Source organism: Thamnophis elegans, chromosome 4 (assembly GCF_009769535.1).
Source record: "Thamnophis elegans isolate rThaEle1 chromosome 4, rThaEle1.pri, whole genome shotgun sequence".
NCBI classification, from domain to species: domain Eukaryota; kingdom Metazoa; phylum Chordata; class Lepidosauria; order Squamata; family Colubridae; genus Thamnophis; species Thamnophis elegans.
In genome coordinates this window covers 24,670,791-24,695,714 of record NC_045544.1, presented here as the reverse complement: position 1 = coordinate 24,695,714, position 24,924 = coordinate 24,670,791, and the positions used below count along the sequence as shown (strand labels likewise).

General features: G+C 39.5%; 1 protein-coding gene across 1 annotated transcript; it reads left to right on the top strand.

Moving 5' to 3' along the window:
* The first annotated feature begins 192 nt into the window (after positions 1-192).
* Positions 193-24,924, top strand: LOC116507111 (probable G-protein coupled receptor 63). The gene is made up of 3 exons (XM_032215053.1): positions 193-1,211; positions 20,102-20,263; positions 22,120-24,924. The coding sequence occupies exon 3, from the start codon at positions 22,260-22,262 to the stop codon at positions 23,514-23,516; it is 1,257 nt and encodes a 418-aa protein (XP_032070944.1). The 5' UTR covers positions 193-1,211; positions 20,102-20,263; positions 22,120-22,259; the 3' UTR covers positions 23,517-24,924.

Sequence of the window (24,924 nt, the reverse complement as noted above, 5' to 3'; positions counted from 1 at the left end):
TGCAATCATCCCTCCTCGTTTCTACTCCTATTTGATCCGAAGAGCTGCTTCTTGGGGGAACGGCGCACTTAGACCACCACAGGCCTTTTTCCGAATTCCAAAAGTCTCCCCAGTGCTTCAAATAAGTATAAATCCCCCTCTCCCTACCTATTCACGTGGGAAAAATAAGGGTCAGAGTCTTCACACGTTACACCTGTTACACCGGTGTGTGGTGTTTTCTTGCGGCTTCTCAGCCCCCCCACCCCTCCCGATCACGCACACAAAGCTTGACTGGGGTGGCGGTATGATCCCTCTCCTCCACTCCGCCTTTTTTTCCCCGCTCTCCCAATTTTCCCATCCGTTTGCGGGCTAAAGTCACTCGCCCCCAAAGAGGAGCAAGGTTGCTCTCTCCGCTCGGATAGACGCCGGGCCAAGCCAACTGCAATTTTTTCTCTTTCCAGAGGGCTGAAGGCGGCGGCGGCGGCGACAGCTGCAACGCCCCCGCTTCCCATTCTGTTGCGCACGCACGAGCCCGGGTTGCTCTCACCCACATTCCTCGCCACCGGGTTCGGAGCCGAAGGAGGGAGGGAAAGAGGAGAGGAAGCGGGGAGTGCCGGGAGCGAAGCCTGGACCTCCACTAGCGGGAACCCCATACCCAACCACCCGCCCCCTGCCTTCCCAAAGACCCTTCCTTCCGTAGCTGTTGCCGGCGCCACTACCCCGCGGCCCTCCGGAAGATGCACCCTGGGAGAGCGCTCGCCTTTGCTGGCGCGCACGTTTGGGGGCCGGAGCCCGGAGTCTCCACCTCTTTCGGCCTCGGACTCCGCCCCGAAAGCTGGGGACGGCGAGTTGGGCTCGCGAAACGACGAGGTTGAAGAGGGCAGGAGGAGGAGGAGGCTGTGGCGGGCAGACGGGCTCCTTCGCCTTCCCCTGCCGCGCGGCGATTGTTTCCATCCTTCTCCGAAGCGGGGAGGCTGCACTGAGGAAAGGGTGGCAAAGGCGGGCTTGTGCTGCAGCCGGGGAGACCCTCCAGCTTGCAGGCAATGGTCCACCCTCGCTGCCTTGCTCGTCCCCTCTTTCCCCCCCTGGCTTGGAAGCTTTTGTTCTCTCCAGTTCGGGGCACAAGAGACCTACCTGCCGCCGCCGCCGCTCCTGCCACCCGACGCCAGGAAAGTTCGAGGAGAAAACTGCCTCGGGTCCGACCTCCTTTGGGCTGCGGCGCCTTCAATTTGGTGAGGTTTAAACCTCGGGCGGGGCCGGGCTGAAGGGGAAAAAAGGAGAAGGCACGATGGGTCTAGGCAGAAGCGGCGGGACGAGCAGGCGAGCCAAGAGGAGTTTTGGGAGGAAGGGGGATCTCCCGCAAAAGCTGGCTCTGGGCAGTGGATCGGAGTGGGGATTGTAGGGGAGACTGACTTCTCTGCGAGCACTTCGGTATACTTTTCTCCGGAGTTGAGGTTCAGATCTCTCCTGCTGGCTTTTGCGGAGGGGACGACAACAGTGTAGATGAGTTACTCCCGAAGACTGTAAGGAGACCCACGCGCGCGCACCCAGACTCAAAGAAAGTTGAGAATTTAAAGCCCTCGGGTGATTTCGGAAAAGGTAACGAGCGAAGGAGGACTGGATCAGGTATGGAATGCGAGGTAGGCGATCGTGCGATTGCGGTGCCTAGGCTGAGTTGCTTTAAAAGCGGGCAGCGCCGTTGTAGCGATCCGGATTCTTAAATTCCCAACCTGATTTCTAAATGGCGAGGTTTGGGTGAGGCTCGAAGTTCCTGGCGTCCTTCGGTCTGCCAAGGGCTACGTACCTGTGGATAAACCTCCCTGAAGTTTAAACGGTGTGATTTGATGTGTCCCAAGTTTGCGGCTGGCTTCCACAACTAAGCCATGGCTATTGGGGAACCTACCCTGCCTGTAATTAATTAGGCTGTATTAAACTCCAGTGATCGTTTGGTTATCATAGGTAATGAATAAAGTGCGCGCGCGCACGGGTGCACCTGTGCTTTTTCTAAAGTGTTACAAGTTAAAAGGCATTTAAATAGAATGTCACTATGTCTTGTAAAAACGTGTTTATTATTTCTGTGCAGATGAACTGAAAATTGAGGAATGAAATGGTATTAATGTGTTCTGGTAAAAAAATTCTACAACTAGTTTTTTTTTTTAAAAGCTTTCAAATTTCAAGGAGTTTTGCTGGCTATACAGAAATTTCCCATCTCTGAAAAAAAAATGGCAGGCTTGATCACATTTTAAAAGTTCTAAAATTTATATCTTAATTTCTTTCAAGAATCCTATGTTCCAGAAGTCTTGGTAAAAGTATAGGGATGCAACCAGAGCCAACAATTGTTTCATTAACCCTTTCTTCCTTGTTGGCATATTCCTTACTAATATGAATTATAACTACACAATCTGAATAACAAAACACTATTTTCCTAATGGTGTTCATACAGAAAAAGAGAAATCATCCAGAATCTTGGGTTCATATATAGCAGCCTTTCTTATCTTGATGTTCTCAAGATGTGTGATTATTATTTACACCAGTGTGTCTCAACCTCAGTCACTTGTAGATGTGCAGACTTCAATTCCAGAATTCTCAACCAGCATTCCTGACTGGGGAATTCTGGGAGTTGAAGTTCACATATCTTCAAGTGGCTGAGGTTGAGAAATACTGACTTACACCATCCCTTATAGTATCTTAAGGATGCAGGGAATAAGACACTGAGCTTGTCAATCAGAAAGGTCGGCGGTTCGTATCCCTAGCGCCATGTAACAGAGTGAGCTCCCGTTACTTGTCCCAGCTTCTGCCAACCTTCAGTTGAAAGCATGTAAAAATGCAAGTAGAAAAATACAGACCACCTTTGGTGGGAAGGTAATAGCGTTCTGTGCGCCTTCAGTGTTTAATCATGCCGCCACATGACCACGGAGACATCTTCGGGCAGCGCTGGCTCTTCGGCTTTGAAATGGAGATGAGCACTGCCCCCTAGAGTCGGGAACCACTAGGACATATGTGTGACCTTTACCTTTTTATACTTGAAGAGTGTCAGATTGGCAAAAGTCTAGAGTAGAAAGAGCTGCCTGTTGTCTTGCCAGCAAGAAAGAATAAAGTAATAACCCAAATTCAAATTTTCACCATCTCTTGATTATTCCTCATCACAATTTTCTTGTTTTCTCTTTTTTCTGAACTAGTTCAGCTGAATCATGCAGGACTGGACGTTCATAGTGTTAGCCAGTGTCTCTATATACTTGTTTGGAAGTCAGATCAACAGGACATTTATGAAGGAGATAGTTTAAGAATACATCTCTAGATTGCTATGCGAATATATAAATATCTGTGTATCCCACACCTGTTTCTGGGATATAACATTTTTTGCTAGCTTTATCAGAATATATTTAAAGTTTAAAGAATACCAGCTTGGATATGTTTATTTAGGATGGCAGAGGATTGTCAAATTTGCTCCTCTAAAGAAGTGAGTGAGATACTAGACGCAATCATTTAGTTTTCTTGCTAGCAATGGTTTTCTTCTTTTTTAAGTTTTTTAAAATTCTTCAGTCTGGTCTGCAGCCTTGAGATTTCCTTTTCCTCAGAGAAATACTAGCCAATCCAGCCTGCCTAGCTTTTCTTAGATAACAGATGGCAAAACCTAGTTCAACTCACCTGTGACAAATTAGATCCTAAATATGAGCTTTTTAAAAGCATATACACTTGTTTAAATAAATAGTAGATTTTGTTCATGGTGGAATCACACATTAGTTAAAAGTAACTAACTAATGGATTAAGTTGATGGAGGAATAAGGCACAGGAATGACTTTTCGAAGGATTAGGGAATATAAGATAGTTCAGACAATTTATCTTAGGTTACCATCCTTTTAAAAATAATCCATCATGAAACAAATAGCAAGAAATATGGATCTTATTAGAAACATTGGGTATTAGAGAGAATAGCTGTTTTAAAAGGAGCTGGAATTTTTTCAAATGGAAATAAAAAGTGAAATATTTATATATATATATATATTGTAATACTATATATTTAGAAAAGGATTTATTTAGAAGAGTATTATTTTGATCAGTTTTCATCTTATGCCCTTCAGAAAGAGCACCTGTTTGGGTAAGGCTGCCGAATATTTTACATCTTCCGAAGGGACTTCATATTGTTTATATTTTATTGCTGTGATTTTCTTGTTGGGATAAGTTATATCTGTTCCACACAAGTTTGTTCTAACCTGATTCATTGAATAAGCCAGAGTATATTGGTTAATACAACATTATAAAAAATCATGGCTTACAAACCACAGTGGTTGGCCCATTTGTTACATTATGTTGGAGAAAACATATCATGGCTTAATACTTTATTTGAGCCCAGGCTATAGCATTTAAATCTGCTTCACTTTTTTCTTCCTTGGAAGGAGGACAAAATCTGCTGAAATATGAACTGTATCTCAAATTTATTTATCTTTAAAAATATCTACCTTCCAAGAAATTATGTTTACACTTTAGCACAAGTAATGAATGAGATCAAACAATGCCAGATGCATGCTTCTGTATACTCTGGGCAAATTAGATTGTTTCCTTCTTTGTAAATAAAAGAAATAAAAATTTCTTGCCATGAGGAAGGATTTATTAATTAATTAATTAATTTATTAATTAGACTTATATACCGCTTCATAGGGCTTTCAGCCCTCTCTAAGCGGTTTACAATTTTTTTTAGCAAATTGAGTCAGCAACTTGCCCCCACAGTCCGGGTCCTCATTTCACCCACCTCGGAGGGATGGAAGGCTGAGTCGACCTTGAGCCAGTGAGACTTGAACCGCTGAGCTGCAGATCACAGTCAGCTAAAGTGGCCTGCAATACTGCACCCTAACCACTGCGCCACCTCGGCTCATCAGGCAGAATCATGCACTTATCAGGCACTGCTGAATTTTATTCATCACTTGACCTTTCTAATATGCAAAGGATAATATCAAATGTATTCTGAATGCTGTTAATAATATAAATAAGAAAAGTACAATTATTTTTCTGGACACAGAGAAAGTCTTTTGTGAAGGAAAGTAGATCTGGCCTTGGGAATTGGGAAGGAAGGAATGAATCATGATGGGATTAGTTTGAGAAGAGATTATTTAAACCAGGCCTGTCAAATTGGTGGCCCATGGGCTAGCTAGATGCACCACCCGAAGGCCACATCCATCCTGGCTCCACAAAAGCAAAGTTGTGATACATCATAATACGTCATGTGACGCAATCGAGTTTGACACCGGTGCTTTAGACCTAAGAGCATGACAGAGAAACCCCAAATAACTTCCCATGCTTTGATTGTTGGGGACAGGATGGAGTAGAGAGAAATTGTGACAGGCTTTCAAGATTCTGAAATTCTACCCTACAACAGTAAACAGTATTGGAATTCCTGATGTGATTGTTTCTTGCCCTTGTCTATCTCAAAGGCTGAAACTTTGAAATGTTGGATGACCTTTTATATTCACAATTCTGAGGAAGATGAACTGAAATTAGAATTTCTTACCTGAGTATTTATAAAGAATAAGAATCTAAAACAATGGTCAATTGACTTTTTTCAAAAATGCATTTGAACAAAGGAGATATCTCCTTCCTTATTTATCTTGGCATTTATAGCCTTTCACAAGAAAGTTATGACAAGAAAATAAAGTGTCAGGAATCATACCAGCAAATCAAAAATAGAAACTAATGATTTAAATAACTCTTATTCATCCAAAGGTTTCTTTAGAATCAATAATTGACCGCACACAGCAATGTGAATATGGCTTCCTCGATGATTTTGCTCATCAGGTCAGAAAAGGTGATCACATGACCTTGGGACACTGCAACGGACATAAGTGTGAAAAATAGTCATAAGTCACTTTTTTTAATGCCATTGTAACTTTGAATGGTCACTAAACAAACTGTTGTAAGTTGAGGGCTACCTGTATCTGTGAATTTATGCAAACCAATAAAGAGCAATTCAGAAAAATTATTCATAGACTTGGAAAAATACCATGGAAGGTATTTTAAAATGGTGAAAATTCCTGGTTAGGGAAAAAAAAGCAACAGTAAAATGAATGTATTAGTAGATTCAATGTTCTGTTTCAAATGATCCTGATAAGAATTGAAGGCATGGTATTAAATAAGTGACAGAGACAAATAACTACCGTACTTTTCGGAGTATAAGACACACTTTTTCCCGCCCAAAAGAGGATGGAAATTGTTGGTGTGTCTTACACACTGAATACAGCCATTTTTGGCCTCCAGAAACCCTGTCCTGTGCATCCAGTTTTTGCAAAAAACAGACTTGGTTTTTGCAAAAATGGGGCGTGCAGAATGTTTGGGAGGCCTGCAAAGTGCTCCTAGGGGTTGAGTAGGGCAAAAATATGGGGGGTTTGGGAGGTGAAAAACGGGTCTGATTTTTGCAAAAATGGGAGCATCTTTGCCCTCCACATCCCTCAGGAGCACTCTGCAGGCCTCCCAAACACACTGCCTGCATCATTGTTCCGAAAATGGGCACCTTTCCCCCCCACCCAGGAATGCCATTTTTGAACTTAAGAACTAACCTTAATATTTTATAAGACTTAAAAGAATAGTGTAGACAGAATTAAATTTGAACTGTACTATCAGCCTATAACAAGGATTGAATTAAATCACATTACAGAGGGTTATTTTTGGTGAGATAGCAGTATTCCCAGACAGTTTACATAAATATATTTGTCTTGATAGAACAACCAAATAGAAATAATTCAACCATAAGTAGAAATTAAAAGTATGGAAAAACACAGAAAAATCAACTCAAAATGAGCACAACTTGCCTTGGTATTATATAGCTATTTTCATGAAAGTGAATTCCATTCCTTTCAAAAATATTAAGATAATTCATATGGGCTACTGGACCTAATTCTTAATAAAATGAAGATGAAACATTTGAGATTCTTACTTCAGAATTATAAGAATTACCTTATGTTTTTAGCATCTTAAAATAAATAGTATAATAACCTGTATAAATAAAAATGTAATGGTTGTTTGTTCAAAATTGCTAATCTCCTAAAGTTCTTCACTGATTGCTTTGAAATTTTGACACAACGTTGCATTCGAATATGTGAATTTTTATGTACGTATAATTACATAGATGTCACACTTATGACAGATAAAAACATGATTTTCTGTAAAAACATGCTTTTTGAAAACGAGCGCCATCTGGTGGACGTAAAAGCAACACACGCTATACTAAATATTTCATGATTCCATTTCAATGTTTCCAGCACCATCTGGTGGACGTAAAAGCAACACGCGCTATACTAAATATTTCATGATTCCATTTCAATGTTTCCGATTGCATTGCTATATTGAATTTTTCTAGATCTCGATTTTTTTTCATTTTGATTTAATTATTTCGTGTGACATTGCATTGTGTCGTTTACCATAGCGTTCATTTAGTGAGTATAGTATATTCGGAACAGTTCGACCTCTCTCCAGCTTCGTCCCGACGGTCCCTTTATATGTGTGGCTGGGCTGCAGCCGCACCTTTTCCCCTTTCCACCCTCCAGAGGAGGCAGAGGTGGAGCGTCTCCTCAGCCCGGCCGGCCGCGCACGCTCTCCACCTCCCCTCACGGCGAGCCAGCTACGGCTTTGCCAAGGTGGCTCTAACAGGGCGGCGGCAGCGGTGTTAGCCTGAGGTGCAGCGGGCCTGGGGCGGCCCCTGGGTGCCCTGTGAGGCGGCACATCAAGGACTTCTCCTCCGAGATCCTGGACGTCTCACTCTCCCGGGCCACTGACTTGGGGGAGCCCAAGCGCAGCTCCTCCAAGGAGATGCTCAACAACTTCCACGAGGCCAACAACCCCGGCTCCCCCAACCAGCCTCGCCCAGCCCAGCAGCCCTGAGTCCTGACCAACAGCCGCCGCCCCACTATGCCTGGACTGGGCCACAACAACGTGTGGCCAGGAACAGCTAGTCCAAAATAAATTATAAACGTAGAATGGAATAGTTAGATACCTGACTGGATTTGAAAAACATATAACACAAAATTCAGAACATGTATCTTATTTATAAATTGTTATTGAAACACTACTCAGAAATTAAATATGTATGATTAAATAGATGCAGAATTTAAACACGACAATAATACACAACAGTGGGAGACAACTGTTAAATCCACCAGGATTGTTATATCTAGAGAAAACTGATATGTTTAATGTGAATGTATTTTCTAAGTAATGATTGTCAAAATTCTAAAAAGTCTTAGAAATCCAATAATTAGGTCTGATCATTCATATCTGATGGTAGTGTTCTAAAGAAAATTCTGGAAGATGATTTATTATAGAATGAAACAAAAGGTAAAGGTTGATTTCTCTTTCCTGTCAGCTAAGTTTTTGCTAAGCGTTAGTAAACCTTCCTTCCTACAAATATATATTGAATAAGCTCTGCATATAATAATAGCTGTCAGGACATTTTATCCTTTTTATTGGAAATCACACATCATTTTCTCTCAGAAGAGTTACAAATTATACTGTGGGAGTATATATCAATGTCAAAAAACTTGGTTTCTAATTGAATCATTGTGTAAGAATGGAATTTTTAGATTTGATAGAACATTTTCTTAATAGTTCATTTTTATATTGGTCCTTGAGTTAATTATTGAGTATTGACTTTATTTTAATAATAGTTTTAACATTTTAAATTAATGCTACAAACTCTTAATATATGGTATTGTCCCCTTGAAATTTTATTTTATATTGCTTGTAAATATATTTTTCTGTGTCTTTTTGATAGTGTTTTTAAACACCCACTAAAATAAATAACAAAATGAATAAAAAATTGAGTAATAAAAGAAAAAACACAGCCTCCAAGAGGCTTGTTCTTCATTGCTGAGAGATTACCAGCATTTTTTGGCTTTTCTTTAAAAAAAAAAAAAGATTTCTGTAACATATGTTAAAATGTAACCTGCTTTTGGGTTCAGATTGAAAGTTTTGATATGCATGTTCTTTCCTTTTTTTTAATTTGCTTTCTGAGAGGTAGAGTGCAAAGTATAGTATGTGTATTAAATCTCAAGATTAGATGCATTTGGAAATTTTGAGGTATGATTTGGAGACACAAAATAAGTACTACAGATAATATTCACAGCCACAATATGTCCAGGTTTTGACCATCCCTAGATCAGAAAATCTTGTAAATTCCCTAATCCATCCTTGATTGTAACCACTGCACCAATACATCTGAAGGACATCAAATCAGAAAAGCCTGATATAGTATAATACTGTCAGTCATTCTGTGATAGTAGGCCTTCTTTTTTAAAAGAGATATTTAACCCAGTGATGGTTAACCTTTTTAGTGCCGAGTACCCAAAGCACATGCACAAATCCTCAAAATGCAATGCATGCCCCCCACGCAGGTGCCCTGCCCCACATATACACTTGCGTCTCCTGGGCATGCACCCTGCCCTCCCATCGCATCCTGTTTTGGCTTCTAGGTTGGTGCAGGAGGCTTTCCAGATCCAAAATGGGACATTTCGCCCCATTTTGGGCCTGGAAAGCCTCCTGCACCAATCTGGAAAGCAAAACACGATGGGTAGATACTTCCGGCCTTTGTTGGTGCAGCTGGGCATGACTCCACCCAAAACACTGGCCTGCCACTCTTCTTCGCTGTTGCAACTGGCTTGCAGCCTCAGCCTCTTTGCCGGTACAAGCGGCTTGCAGCTGCAGCCTCTTTGCCGGCATGAATGGCCTGTCCCTGCAGCTTCTTTGCTGATGTGCCCCATATTGGGCCTGGAAAAATGGCCACCACCAGAGAGCACCTGCAAAGAGGCTGTGGCAGCAGGCCGTTTGTGCCGGCAAAGAGGCTGTGGCATCAGGTCTTTCGTGCCGGCAAAGAGGCGGCAGTGGCAAGCCAGTGTCTCGGGGTGAAGTTGTGGCCAGCTGCACCAACAAAGGTGAACCCCCAAAATGCAATGCGAGCACCCTCTGTGCATGCGCTTCACTGCCATGCATACACCCTGTCCCCCGTTCATGTGCCCGTGCATCTCCTGCATGCGCCCCGCCCTCATGCATGTATGGCAGACACCCGAAGATCAGCTGGTTGGCGTGAGGCATGCGTGCAAGCCAGTTGAGGTGGGCTGTGGTGATGCCTGGTGTGCCCGCAGGGAGGGCTCTGTGTGCCACCTGTGGGACGCATGCCATAGGTTCACCATCACAGTCTTTATAGCAACTTTTTTAAACTGCAGAAGAGTTGAAGTTATTTTCAGTCTGTAAAGCAGCTTGCTTTTAAAATTTCATAGAATGCAAAAACACCTCAAACCATTACATTACAATTTGTATGTTATAAGTGAATGCAGCCTAAACTTGAAGGTTTAAAGTTTTGTTTCCTAATGTTTTGTTCCTAATCAAAGCAATTATGGCATAAATAAAATTCTCACATGCTTTCACTGTTTGTTTGTTCGTTTGTTTGTTTCCCTGTCTTATTTAACATTGCAGTATTTGGGGGACATGCAATGATTATACAGCATCTTTTTATTCCATTCTAAAAGGAAACATATTTACAGAAGGAGCCTTTTCATAGAGTAAAATCTTTGGATACTATTCAAAATATTTAATTTGCTTACATTATTATTTGTTGTAACATGTAACTTTAAGATCAGTCAAACTATATAAATGATTGAGAGAAGGATACTCAGTCAAGGCTGCAAGTGCATTAATTGCAGTTAAGCGCTTGAAATCTCATTTCCAATGAAAATATTTTTATATTGGCATCTTTTGTTTGCAGAACCAAAAGTACATAAGAATAGAAATTGCCTTTTTCAGAGCATATATTCCTTGTGCAATATCATTAACATAATGGAGGAGAAAGAAAAAAATTGTAAAGACAAGAGTCTAGCACACTGTACAGTAAAAAGTAAAAATAGTTTCACAAAATGAAGTATTTCCTTGTATAGCACTTTAAAAAGTCAGACTGTATGATCCTCTCTCTAACTTTCTGACTTCCATTCAAAGATAATATAGATGTTTCTATTAATATTAATTAATATCAATTAATATTCAATGTTAGAGGGTACAATAGCTGAGAAGGCTGTTTTGATGTGTGATTATTTGGTATTCTAACATGTACAATATTATGGATGCCTTACTCTTAAGTTCCATTCATATGAATGTTATATATTTCAAAAGGACAACTTATCAAACGAAATTCAACCCTAAATTCAGAAAGTAGATTTCTGATGGGAAAATATGAAGAGCAAGTGATTTAAGTGCAAGTTATGGACACTATAAAATAATATAATAGCTTTGGCGCATAGCTGTTGTACCAAAAAAATGAAAAGATGAAAATACTTGATTGCTTCTTCTCCCTGACTGTGATTTTAAGCGCTGAAATTTCTGCTGGTAAAAAGTTTAAAATCTTAGTTGGTTGGGGCAAATTTAAGTAAAAAATATAAGTGAACTAGGGAAAGGAAACGTTAAAAATTAGATGATAAGACCCCCAAAAGTTGTTATTGAAATTGATTCAGGATCTGGATTTAAGGTTGGCTAGACAATATTTTGGTATGCAATAAATAGCATCTGCTTTGAACATGCAGAACAGATTTACAGACAACATAAAGAAGGAATGTGACAAAGAAGCTGAAGCAAATAAATGGGCAATAAAAATAGGATGAAGTTCATAGAAGAACTCTATAAACCAGGAACCAGAGAACTGTAAAATAGAAACTATTGTAAAGAGCAGCTCAGTGAGTGCTTTTGAAACAGAGGTTTTTCTTTTAAAAAGCTATGAAGAGGTAGTTGTTGAAAGACTATTCTAGCTATAATAATTTATGTGGAGCTGACTTTGAAAATGATCTTTTTTATGCTTAGAAAGCTGTCACATCATAGTCTGCTAATGCAGGTTTGCGGATTCAGAATGAGTTTTGCTCTGTAAAGTCATATTCCTCTAAGCTTTTATTTCATAAAGAGCAAGGAATTCACTTTTGTTGATTACAGTATGTAGCTTATAGTGTTATGTGTTTGGCAGGGATAGATGTGCAACATTTCAAATCATCCTAAAGCATTAGTCAGACTGGCTATGAACTCTCAGATTTTGGAGAACTAATCTCCCTATTTATTTTATTAGCACAATTAATTATTTTAGTATATATTATTTTTAGTTGACTTCTAATATAGATAGGAAGGTGGTAGTAAAATTTAAAAGCCCGCAGCCAGATGGATTAAAGTGTTGCTAAGGAAACAGAAGAATGTCCACAGAATATGCTGTTTGGAGCTGGTAATTTAAATCCATGTAGACAGATAAATCAAAATTGGAAAATAGCTGAATTTGTAAGCATTTTTAAAAATTTTATAAAAATTTATAAAAATAATTATGCTAAATTCAGAATTATAACATGAAAGAGATATGAAGGAATGCCAAAATCCACTATTACAATCCTGATAAATGATACCTAATCCAAATGTTATGCTTTCTTCTTCGGATTCAACATACTTGGTGCCTTCAAATGTTCAAGTAAACCTGTTCCAGTTTACCAATGTCCTTTCTAGTATGCAGTGCTGAAATATGGATACAATATTCTTGGTCTTATCTTACCAATGCAGAATAGAGAATGACCTCTATTGATCTTAATAGTGCACTTCTATTGATACAACCTAGAATTGCATTTACTTTTTTTTCTTGCAACTTCTTATTACAAGCACATATTTAGTTTGTAATCCTTTAAGACATCCAGATTCCTTTGTACATATACCAGTATGGTGTCAATTCCCCCCCCCAGCACTGATTTTCTTAGAACTTCACATTTGCTGCTATTAAAATTAATCTTCCTTATTTCTGTTAATTATACCAGCTTGTCAAGATCTTTTGATGCCAAAATAAGCACTTGGCCTTATTTTCGGGGAGGTCTTATTATTTTGAGATGCAGGAGGTGGTGAGCATGGTGACCTCATGGCTGCTGCTGTGTTGCAATATTTTGAACGAGGGCTTATTTTAGTGCATGCACTTGAAAGACCGATTAGGCTTACTATCTGGGGAGGTCTTATTTTCCCGGAAACAGGGTATTATCAAAATCTAATGTCAGAATTCTTACACACTCCTCATGTTTAGTATGGAAATAATTCTTATTTTTTGTAAGAGACTTAGGACTTAATAGATTTGCCAGTTTGGCAACTTGGCATAACTAAAGTTTTAGAAAAAAAAACAAAAACTACCAACAATATAATAAAATAGATTTACGTTTTTTTTAAATTTAGGCAAGATCTCTAGATAAAAAGTCAGCAATAGTAATTATAATGTTTATCATTTTTACACAAGGAAGTTCAGCAATTGATTCTAATCTTCTTGCTACAGTTGAGGTATAAAGGGTAATACAGTACCACATGAACATTTTGCAATCATTGTTTTAAAATAAATGTTTCTCTAGAAGTTTTCTCCTTTTTGCATTTTTACAATTTTTCCGTTTCATTTGTTTTTGGAAACAAACAAAGAACAGTCTGGTAATAATAAGAAAACAAAGTAATAACAAGAAAAAGTAATTTTTTTCTATTTTTTTCTCCTTTAAAACTATCGCCTCTATTTTTAGCATTCCTTATAAATGGCGATAAATTAGAAAAAAAGTTTCTAGTTTTATATGTTTCTAGTTTCTTTTCTCTTAATGACTCATGGATTAACAATGAGAATTAAACAGGGTCAATATTATATCCTGTGTTTATTACTGTCTTTTTGTGATTTGATCCTCTACAGATAGACTAATTAAGTGAATACCTCTGAATTTAAAATTCTACAATAGTTTTTGAAACGTTTTTTAAAAAGGTTAAGGAGGGCCTTTTAGTCTGGCCAAATAGTCTGGCCTTTTCATTAGATTTCATAGCATAGTGGTTAGAATGCAATGTTGCTGGCTAATTCGGCCCAAGCCTGGACTTCGATCCTGATGGGCTCAAGATTGACTCAGTCTTCCATCTTTCCAAGGTCGGTAAAATGAGGACCCATATTATTGGGGGGCAATTGCTGACATTGATAACCTCTCAGAGAGTGCTGTAAAGCAGTGGCCCCCAGCATTTTGGGCACCAGGGACTGGTTCCATGGAGAGAGGTTTTTCCATGGATCAGGAGGCATGTGGTTTCATATGTTGCCTGCATCTCGTGGATGGGCCTTTGCTTGTTTGTGTGGTTTTTGATAATGGCTGGAACAGTACAAAAAACTAATTCAGTTCCTACTATGAGCTGTTAGATTATTACAAAACACCAAAAATTTAAAATATATCATGCAATTGATCTGTGGCGTTTGCAACTGGACTACTGCAACGTGCTCTACATGGGGCAGCCCTTGAAGAGCATTCGGCGACTCCAGCTTGTCCAGAATGCAGCCGCGCGAGCGATCGTGGGTGCACCTCGGTTCACCCACGTAACACCTATCCTCCGCGAGCTGCACTGGCTGCCTATTGGTCTCTGGATACGCTTCAAGGCGCTAGTCGTCACTTATAAAGCCCTTCATGGTATTGGACCTGGGTACTTGAGAGACCGCCTGCTGCCAATTACCTCCTCTAGACCGATTAGATCCCACAGATTAGGCCTCCTCCGAATTCCATCCGCCGGCCAGTGTCGACTGGCGACTACTCGGAGGAGAGCCTTCTCTGTGGCTGCTCCGACCCTCTGGAACGAACTCCCCATGGAGATTCAAACCCTCACCACCCTCCAGACCTTCCGCAAAGCCCTCAAAACCTGGCTATTCCAACAGGCCTGGGGCTAAAAAGCTTCTACCCCCTTCTCGAATGGTATGACTGTTGTGTGTTTTAAATTATGTATTGTTGCGCGTTGTTTTAATTTTTGTCTGTATCCCCCTCCCTTAGTTGAGTTGTGAGCCGCCCTGAGTCCCCTTCGGGGGAAAAGGGCAGCATATAAATAAAATAAACATCAACATCAACAACATTTAAAAATGTGGGATAAAGCATTCGCTTAATAATACAACAATAAAGAATTTCAAAAACCTTACAATTAATTCCCTCCCCCCACATATTTTGAACAGAGTTTATGAATGTATCTTTTAAAATTTTTAAGAGAGTCCTTTTCAATTGATTAGGCTCTTGTTTTTCTATGTAGAAGTATTGAACATAGTTATGGATTTATTAGAAATATATGAAACCTTTGAGATTCATTTAAAATGCAAGTGTTGAAAATTCTGAAGTCAGTGAAGTTTAATTGGCTGGTTTTAAATGCAATTTTATCATATTTTCTCTGAAATAGAACCAGTAAAACTCAAGAGCTTGCTGACCAAATCGTTTATCCTACTACTCATGCCAGGATGTAATTTCAGTTGCTGCTCATCCCTCTATGGAGGGAAAGCTGCAACAGGATTAAAATTTGCAAAGCCAAAACGATGATTGAATATCTGAATCACCCTTGAATCCCTGCAAAACACAATGGTATAAAGTGCATGATTAAACTAATAAGATTGATTCAATCTAATATCTTTTGAATCAAATCATTCCTTCAACCAAATCATTCCTTCAAAGGTTTCCACTCATATTTTGTATTCGTTTGTGTGTGTGTGTGTATGTATGTATGTATGTGTGTGTGTGTGTATATGTATATATATATGTGTGTGTGTATATATGTATGTGTATGTATGTATGTATATGTGTATGTATGTATGTATGTATGTATGTATGTAATATTTGTGCTGATAAATAAATAAAGGGAGACTAGTATAGATCTATTTCAAGCTATTTAGCTCTCATCAGCTAGCCATACCCTTACTGGGATTCGAACCTGTGCTATATTACATCTTAGGCAGACGTCTTAGCCATTAAGCCACAGGTCTCCTCCTTATCAGCTGAAGCCAGGGAGGAAGGTATATATTTAGTGTCACAACCCCTGGTATGCCCCAATTATGGGAGGAAGCTAACTGCTTCCATTATCTGTCAATTGGCTCATCACAAGAGTCCATCACGACAGAAACCCAATATTTTTACTGTTGCCTTTGTTATATTTGTGCTGATAAATAAATAAAGGGAGACTAGTATAGATCTATTTCAAGCTATTTAGCTCTCATCAGCTAGCCATACCCTTACTGGGATTCGAACCTATACATACATACATACATACATACATACATACATACATACATACATACATACACACACACACACACACACACACACACACACACACATACATACATACATACATTGTAAACCAGGTATATTGTAAATAGAAAAGATAAGAGAAAAATAATGTCTTCTTCATCAACCTTTCTATTCCTTTGCTGTTACATATTAGTATGACAATTTTGCTGGCATATTTTTGCTTTTAGCCAGCAAGATCCATAGCACATTATGGTACATACAAATATTCATGTTAGCAAAGGAGACCATATTTTTGCTGAAATGAGTCTTCAGTGCTTAAGGGTATGTTTATACATTGTTAGTTTCAGGTAAAAAAAAACATACATAACAAACAATCCTCCCAAAAGCAGTTGTTCTGGTGACCCATCTTGCTTATTGGTCATACGGAATTGCTGCGGCTAAGTATCTCTGTGAATAATGCAGCCATTTAATACAGATGGAGACAGTTGTGTGGGTTTTTTCCTGGAATTGATTAATACTCTGCCCTCCTCTCTCTTGACAATCAGGAGAGTGTTTCAACTTACCTCACTGGTATAGTCATATGTTGTCACACATATTGCTATATATGAACTCCATGAAGCAACTTAATGTGTTTGTCCATCTAATTACAGATGCTGTTCTTCAGATTTCTAGATATTTTCCTCCTGATAATATTTAATTAATTCCTATGCCATCTTGTTTAGTTGAACTGACAGACCACTTCTTTAAAATGGATCTTTATCTTAAATTATTCTCTAATGAAGAATAATCTTAGCAGTGCATTCTATGTCTCTGTTTACTTCATGTACTTTTGACTGAGTTATCCTAGATCATTGACAATGAACCTTTCAGTCTTGGTGTGTCAAAAATGGGGAGAGTACCTAACTTAACTCTGTTGGCATGTCATACATCCCTGAACAAAGAAAAATAATTCTCTATTTACCCCTATTCTCTTGTCAGTGCTGAGGCTGAACCTGAAGTAGAAGAAGCCCACGCCTCGACTCCAATTCTGGCATTATCACTGCTTGACAAAAAGGCCATAAGCCTTGGCAAACAGTGCAATTGCCCTCTGGTTCATTGTGTCCCTTCAAACCATGTTCTCTGAAAGAGGCCTACCTAAGGCTTCACCAGGTTTATAAGGCACCAAGAGGCCTTATTTCTTGAAGCAGTTTCTGAGAATGCCCTTCTGCGATTCCTACAGCCTCCAAAAACTGCTTAAAGCCATGCCCTATTCTCCACATGATTTTCAAAGGCTTTGGAGGCTACACAAGAGCATACCCCATTCTTGCAATGCCTCCACAAATAGCATAAGAAAGGCATGCTTTTGATAATAATTGTCAGTTGTTGGCACTTTTGGTGTGTCCACTTGGATATGCATATGTTCGTCATCAGTGTCCTAGCTTATATGTTAGAATTAAAGCATATGAACCTGGGATTCAAACATTTTTTACTACTGTTCTGTGGGCGTGGCTTTGTGGGCATGGCAGGGGAAGGATACTTCAAAATCCATATTCCCTCCCCAACACACTAACCTGCTTTCCAACTCCGGTCTCCTGTTCAGGGCAACAAAAGAAGATCAGCTGGGAGGCAGCGGGGCGGGGCCAGCCTATTTTCCAGTTCTCTGAACTACTCAAAATTTCCGCTACCGGTTCTCCAGAACCTGTCAGAACTAGCTGCATACCACCTCTGATATGAACATATGGACTTTATTTATTTTTGTACTTGCAATTCTTTACCTGAAATCTTTGTTACTCTGACAGTAGTCCCCTATGAGCAATTGCTGTTACTATGTACTTTACTCACTGCTTGCTGAATTATTTCATCCTATTCCTTTTGTGGGCTTCTTGCTAGAAATTTCTATGCTGATTTATTCCACCATGAATGAAATGAAAATGTAATGAAAATAGTGGTAATATGTTTTTTTTCACCACTGGTTTTGGAACTTGGTCTAAAGCAAACCTTGGCTGAAATGCATCTAAAACAATTTCTTTCATCTCAGTCAAATTTCATAATTTTTCTTTGCTGGGGTCATACATGGTGTTAATTATTAACTTTAGCTCATGTTCCAATAGCATTAATATTCAAATAAAGTGAGCTGTAAAACAGAGAACTGAGAAAAATGTATATGAGGAGAAACAAGACGTACAGCAGATTGATTTTAACTGCATTGGATTTTACTAAAACTGAATTTTCAACTGTAAAAGAATGTGGCATGAAAATATTATTTATATAATGAAATGGATAGCCTTTGATCGGAGTGATCAATAATAGTTCTATATATTTCTATATGTACTTGAACATAATAGTTCCATAAGAAAGTGAAAGATAAAATTATTCAGATTGTGAATGAAATAATATTGACTCTCAAGATAATTATTTAGTATTTGATTATTTATATATATATATATATAGAGTGCTCTTCTGCTACCATTTATATTCCATTATATTTGTAAATGTAAGTATACTTATTTGTAAGAAGAACAAGTATTGCTAATCTTAATAAACATGTGTAATGAGTATCTTTTCCCCAAACATATTCAGAATAATTTATATAGTTTTTATTTGACAGTTCTGTGTACTTTCTGTGTGGCTTACTGTGGTATAAGATACATATATATACATACATACATACATACATACATACGTGTGTGTGTGTGTATGTGTGTGTGTGTGTGTGTGTGTGTATATGTATGCATGCATGTATGTATGTATGTTATGTTTGTGCTGATAAATAAATAAAGGGAGACTAGTATAGATCTATTTCAAGCTATTTAGCTCTCATCAGCTAGCCATACCCTTGCTGGGAATCGAACCTGTGCTCTATTGCCTCTTAGGCAGATGTGTTAACCATTGAGCTACAGAGCTCGACTCCTTATCAGCCAGGCCAGGGTGAAAGGTGGTTAACACATCTGCCTAAGAGGCAATAGAGCACAGGTTCGATTCCCAGCAAGGGTATGGCTAGCTGATGAGAGCTAAATAGCTTGAAATAGATCTATACTAGTCTCCCTTTATTTATTTATCAGCACAAACATAACAAATGTAACAAAAAGGCAACAGTAAAAAATATTGGGTTTCTGTCTGGATGGTCTCTGGTGACGAGCCGAAGGACAGAGAATGGAAGTGTGACCTTCCTCCCATATTTGGGCATACCAGGGGTTGTGACTTTAAATATATAGGAGATGTCTTGGCGACGTTTCGACGAAGTCTAGTCTCTACTCCTGGAAACACCAAACCTGAAGTAGTCTGAAGCAGCCTGAAGATGACGAATGAGACTTCGTCGAAACGTCGCCAAGACATCTCCAATTCTACGCGGGAGAAAACCCGAACAACTAGAGACCTACCTACCTACATACATACATACATACATACATACATACATACATACATATATATATATATATATAATGTATACATGTCTAATTTTATTTTGGTATTTATATTAGGTAGAATGGGACGTGGTGGCTCAGTGACTAAGACACTAAGGTTGTCGATCAGAAAGAGTTCGGTGATTCAAATCCCTAGCACCGCATAATGGACTTTGCTCCCATTACTTGTCCAGCTTTTGCCAACCTAGCAGTTCGAAAGCATGTAAAAATGCAAGTAGAAAAATAGGAATCACCTTTGGTGGTAAGGTAACCGCATTCCATGCGCCTTCAGTGTTTAGTCATGCCAGTCACATGACCATGGAGACATCTTTGGACATTGCTGGCTCTTCGGCTTTGAAACGGAGAGGAGCACCACCCCCTAGAGTCGAGAACAACTAGCACATATGTCAGAAGGGAACCTTTATCTTTACCTATATTAGGTAGCCTTAAGAATGCTACCAAAATTTGGTTGTTGATTTCCTTTCTGGATGGATATTGAATAGTTTTTAACATGTGGGTCCACTTCTAAAAAGCAGGGAATAGCAGACAAATGAAGCTAAAAAGAGGACCAATGCTGACAAACATCTCACAACTTGATTATCTGAAATAATGTATAATATATTATATAAAAATTCTCTCATAATCTCGATCCTCAACAACTGCTTTATTTCTCCAATATTCTCACTCTACCCTCCCAAGCTTCCTGCACTCCAAGAGATTCTTCCTCTTTCGTCCAGGTGAATTTCAATCCAGCTCCTATATCCAGCACCATCTGTAACCTGCCCTGCTGATTTCTTTGTATGCATTTGGAAAGTCAGCTGTGTCATGTGGTTTCCTGCACTGATGCTCTAAGAATTATGGGTACTGTATCATATAATTCCTTATTCTCTAAGACTGTATTCACATATTGTGTGTATGATCCATATGCTTGTTCTCATGAAAGCAGAACTACTTTCTTCCATTGCATCCTCTAGTTCAGGGGTGTCACACTCAAGGTCCGCATGCCGAATCTGGTCCATGGGGTGCTTAGATCTGGTCCGCTGGCCCACCCTGGAAACATTGAAGGACTGGCCCACAGTGCCTCTGCCAGCAAAAATGGAGCTGAAGAGCGCCGTGCGCGTCATCCCTGAGCTCCACTTTCACTGGCAGAGGGTTGATGGAAGCCATCACAGCCAAAAATGAAGTCCGGGAGGGCTGCATGGGGCCTCCCCGAATTCCGATTTTGCTGGCAGAGGGTTGCAGGAGGCGAAAAACGGAGCCTTGATAAATGACTTTGACCTGGCCACACCCATCCTGGCCATGCCCCCCCTCCCAGCCCCTTGAGATGAACACAACCCTGATGTGGCTCTCAATGAAATCGAATTTGACACCCCTTCTCTATAAACGAGCCAATGAAGTTTAGATGTGATCTTCTCTATTTTTTGAATAATGAGTGATGATGCTTTTTTCTGAAATGCGTCTATTCAAATATAACAAACACAGTTGTGTCCGTAACGTAAGCTCTATTGCCCTAAGACAGACGGGGAAGCAGGCAGACAGACTTGCAATTGTCCTCTTAGACATGTGCATGAAAAAGAGGTTTGACTCTAACAGTACAACTAGAAGCCGCATAGAGTAAGATGGGCAGCTATCAATATGTTTTAAATCAATAAACTGATTTTGTGAATTTTGTGAATTCAGATTAAGGCAGGTTAAGATACACAAAATATGTGTTATGAGAGCTACATGAATACAATGGACTGGGAATGGTCAGAAATAAAGAAAATAAATTAATAGGAATAAGTTTGAGTTCACAGTATGCACAGTATTCCTTTTAGACATATCCTCATCACATGAGCCTGTCTCCTTCTGGATCACAGCCTAAATTCATCTCCCCCCAAACAATAACAACATATATTTACATACATATCCATTGACAGAAATGCAACACACAAACATGCATATGCTTTCACATAAATGCCCTTCTCTACATCACCACCTTCCTCAGCCCTTTGAATGCCCCACCCAGATTTGGCCATAGTTGCTTCCCACAGGCTGACAGAGACTGATAGGAAAAGGGTTTCTTTTTAATTAAAAGTTTAGTGGTAAGGCCATGATTGACGGTCATTAGTTTCTCATGCCTAGAGACATTTAGCGAAAAGTATGGTGGCAAGCTGCTGTAATCCAGTTTTTCTTTAAAATTATATACAGGTACTCCTCACCTTATCACAGTTTATTTGGTGACTGTTCAAAGTTACAACAGCGCTGGAGAAAGAGACTTATGACTGTTTTTCACACAGTTGCAGCATCCCTATGGTCATGTGATCAAAATCCAGATGTTTGGCAAATGACTCAGATTTGTGACATTTGCTGTGTCCTTGGATCATGTGATTCCCTTTGGGGACCTTCTGACAAGCAAAGTCAATGGGGGGAAGCCAGATTTACGTAACTTCCTTGTTACTTACTTAACAACCACATGGATTCCTTTAACAACTGTGGCAAGAAAGGTAGCAAAATGGGTAAAAACCTCACTTAACAAATGTCTCACTTAGCAAGAAAAATTTTGGGCTCCATTATGGCCATAGGTTAAGGCGTACCTGTACATCCAATTTAAATATTTGATAGTGCTGGATAATGCAGGAAATGTTGAGGAGCACAGTTTTTGTCCACAGAAGTATTGGTACATTCAGTAGTATGATATTTTGTTTTAACATTTTGGTTCCTATTTGATTTTTCAGACCAAAGCACTGCCATGAAGGGTACCCGTCAACCTTCCTTCTTCTGGTTATGTCACTATAATTTTGCCAAGGGCCCTGCATCATGACACCGTCATATTTATTAAAATGCCTTGAAGTCGCTTTCTCCCTCTGCTGAAGTGATGGTTTTTCCTGCAACGCTGACACCAGCTCATCCTGTGTCATTAAACACAACTTTTATTGTCTATGAACATGCCCATGCCAATATTACCACTCCGTTGATCTTGGTCCATAAGGGCACAGCTCAGCTACTGAAATACCATTTGGGTGCCATGGTTACTACTGAGATAGCTCCTTTGACAATCAATAGTACACCTGCCCTCCTGTTACAAGGCTTCACAAGCTTGAGTCTACCACTCCAGATTGTTCTTTCTGCTGCCATGATATTTATTTTCCTTATTTCTTTTGTGGGTAATCTGGTCGTCTGCCTTATGGTTTACCAGAAGACTGCGATGCGATCTGCCATTAACATTCTTCTAGCTAGTTTGGCTTTTGCAGACATGCTGCTCGCTGTGCTGAACATGCCTTTTGCTCTGATAACCATCATCACTACCCAGTGGATTTTCGGGGATGTCTTCTGCAGAGTCTCTGCCATGTTCTTCTGGCTGTTTGTCATCGAAGGAGTTGCCATACTACTCATCATCAGCATTGACAGGTTCCTCATAATAGTTCAAAGGCAGGACAAGCTGAACCCTTACCGTGCAAAAGTCCTCATCGCTGCTTCGTGGCTCGTGGCCTTTGTTGTGGCTTTTCCACTCTCTGTGGGGAACCCCAGCCTACAGATACCTTCCAAAGCACCCCAGTGTGTATTTGGCTACACAACAAACCCGGGTTACCGCGCCTATGTAATAGTGGTGGTTTTGGTCTCCTTTTTCATTCCATTCACTGTAATGTTATATTCTTTTATGGGCATTCTCAATACCGTACGGCACAATGCGGTTCGTATCCACAGCCACCCAGATGGCATATGCCTCAGTCAAGCTAGTAAACTTGGTCTCATGAGCCTCCAGAGACCTTTTCAAATGAATATTGATATGAGCTTTAAAACTCGTGCCTTCACCACCATATTGATTTTGTTCATTGTCTTCATCATTTGCTGGGCCCCCTTCACCACCTACAGCCTTATTGCCACATTTAACAGCCACTTTTATCACAAGCACAACTTTTTTGAGATAAGCACCTGGCTCCTTTGGCTTTGCTACCTCAAGTCTGCTCTGAACCCACTCATCTACTACTGGAGAATCAAGAAATTTCATGATGCGTGTTTAGACTTGGTGCCCAAGTACTTCAAGTTTTTGCCACAGCTACCTGGTCAAGCTAGAAGACGTATCCGACCTAGTGCTGTTTATGTGTGTGGGGAGCACCGGTCAGTAGTGTAAGCCTCGTAGCAAATGGAAATTTGCTCTTTTTCTGATACATGCCTGTTTTAGTGGGATTTTTTCTTTAGCTGTCAGATTTATAATTTTTAGAATTCACATTCAGCTTTAAGGAGGAGATATTTGTTGAGCTTTCCTACCAGGATATACCTATATTATGTTGTTGACCACCTACTAAAGTAGGTGTATACATGGGGGAGGAATTGTGCATACAGGGCAAAGCTTTCTACTTCAATGGCTTTTGCTGCTGAAAGAGACCAGTCGAAAGGCCATTTTTCTCTTCCACAGACAGCTGCAAAACTTAAGCTTCAAAGAATCCCTGTACCGTTTGCACAGTTATTCCTTCCATGTATATGCAGCTCTTTATGGATTGTATGCTACTGCCTCCCCGGTTCTGCGGTAGGAATGAAAACTCATTTTGGATGTATGTCAGGTGATCTTAAGCACTGCTAACCATTTCATTTCATTATAGATGTTGTTAATGCTGCTATTTTATGGTACATTTAGATGAATACTTAATAGGATTTTTTTATTTTTCAAACGATGTTGCTGCATAGATGAGCCAAAATGTTTGGATTTAATTAATTATTTGCAAGAGTTGCAGTGACATTAAGTGGGGAGAAACACACACATTCATGCACTTTAAACAGAACTGAGTGGAGGGGAGTGAGTGGGGGTGAAGAAAGGTTCAGTGATCTTTTACGTTTTTGTTTCTTTCTGCAAGGTTTTTAATTCTTCCACCCATTTTGCAGTGTTTTGAAATGATGCTATAACATACTTTGTTCTCAGAACTATTTTATAGTCCTTTTGAGTTTACTTGAATGTCAGAAGTATGTAGTGTAAATTCATTTAGATGAAGACACTTAAGTAACACTTATTACAATCCAGAGGAATTAAAGTGCTTTAAATCCTTCTAAAGTCAGAAGGAATTAAACTGAATTCCAGTTACTTAAAAACACATGAGATTTGTCTTTCATTATTATTTCAATGGGATGTATATAGTTATTCATATTCAATGTCATGATTTTAGCCCCATGAAAAAATAACTGATCCTGCATTAAAAAAGCATATAGTCATTAATTATATGTAAGCATATCATGGAAATATGAATTCCCTTTGAATATCAAACTCTTACTGTGAACTCTGTCGAATCAAAATTCAATTAGAAGATACACTGGAAATTTGGTTAATGTTCAAATATATATATATTAATTTGTAAATTGGACCTGTACATCAGAGGTGGTATTCAGTTGGTTCTGCATGCGCAGAAGTGCCATGTGCAAACTCCCACTTCCAAACCAGCAGCAAAGGGAAGAGAAAACAATTACTGCCATGCATAATATACAATTCTTTTGATGAAGTGTTTTTTTAAAAAAGGGGTTTTTTTACAAGCAGATTTGTTAATTCAGAA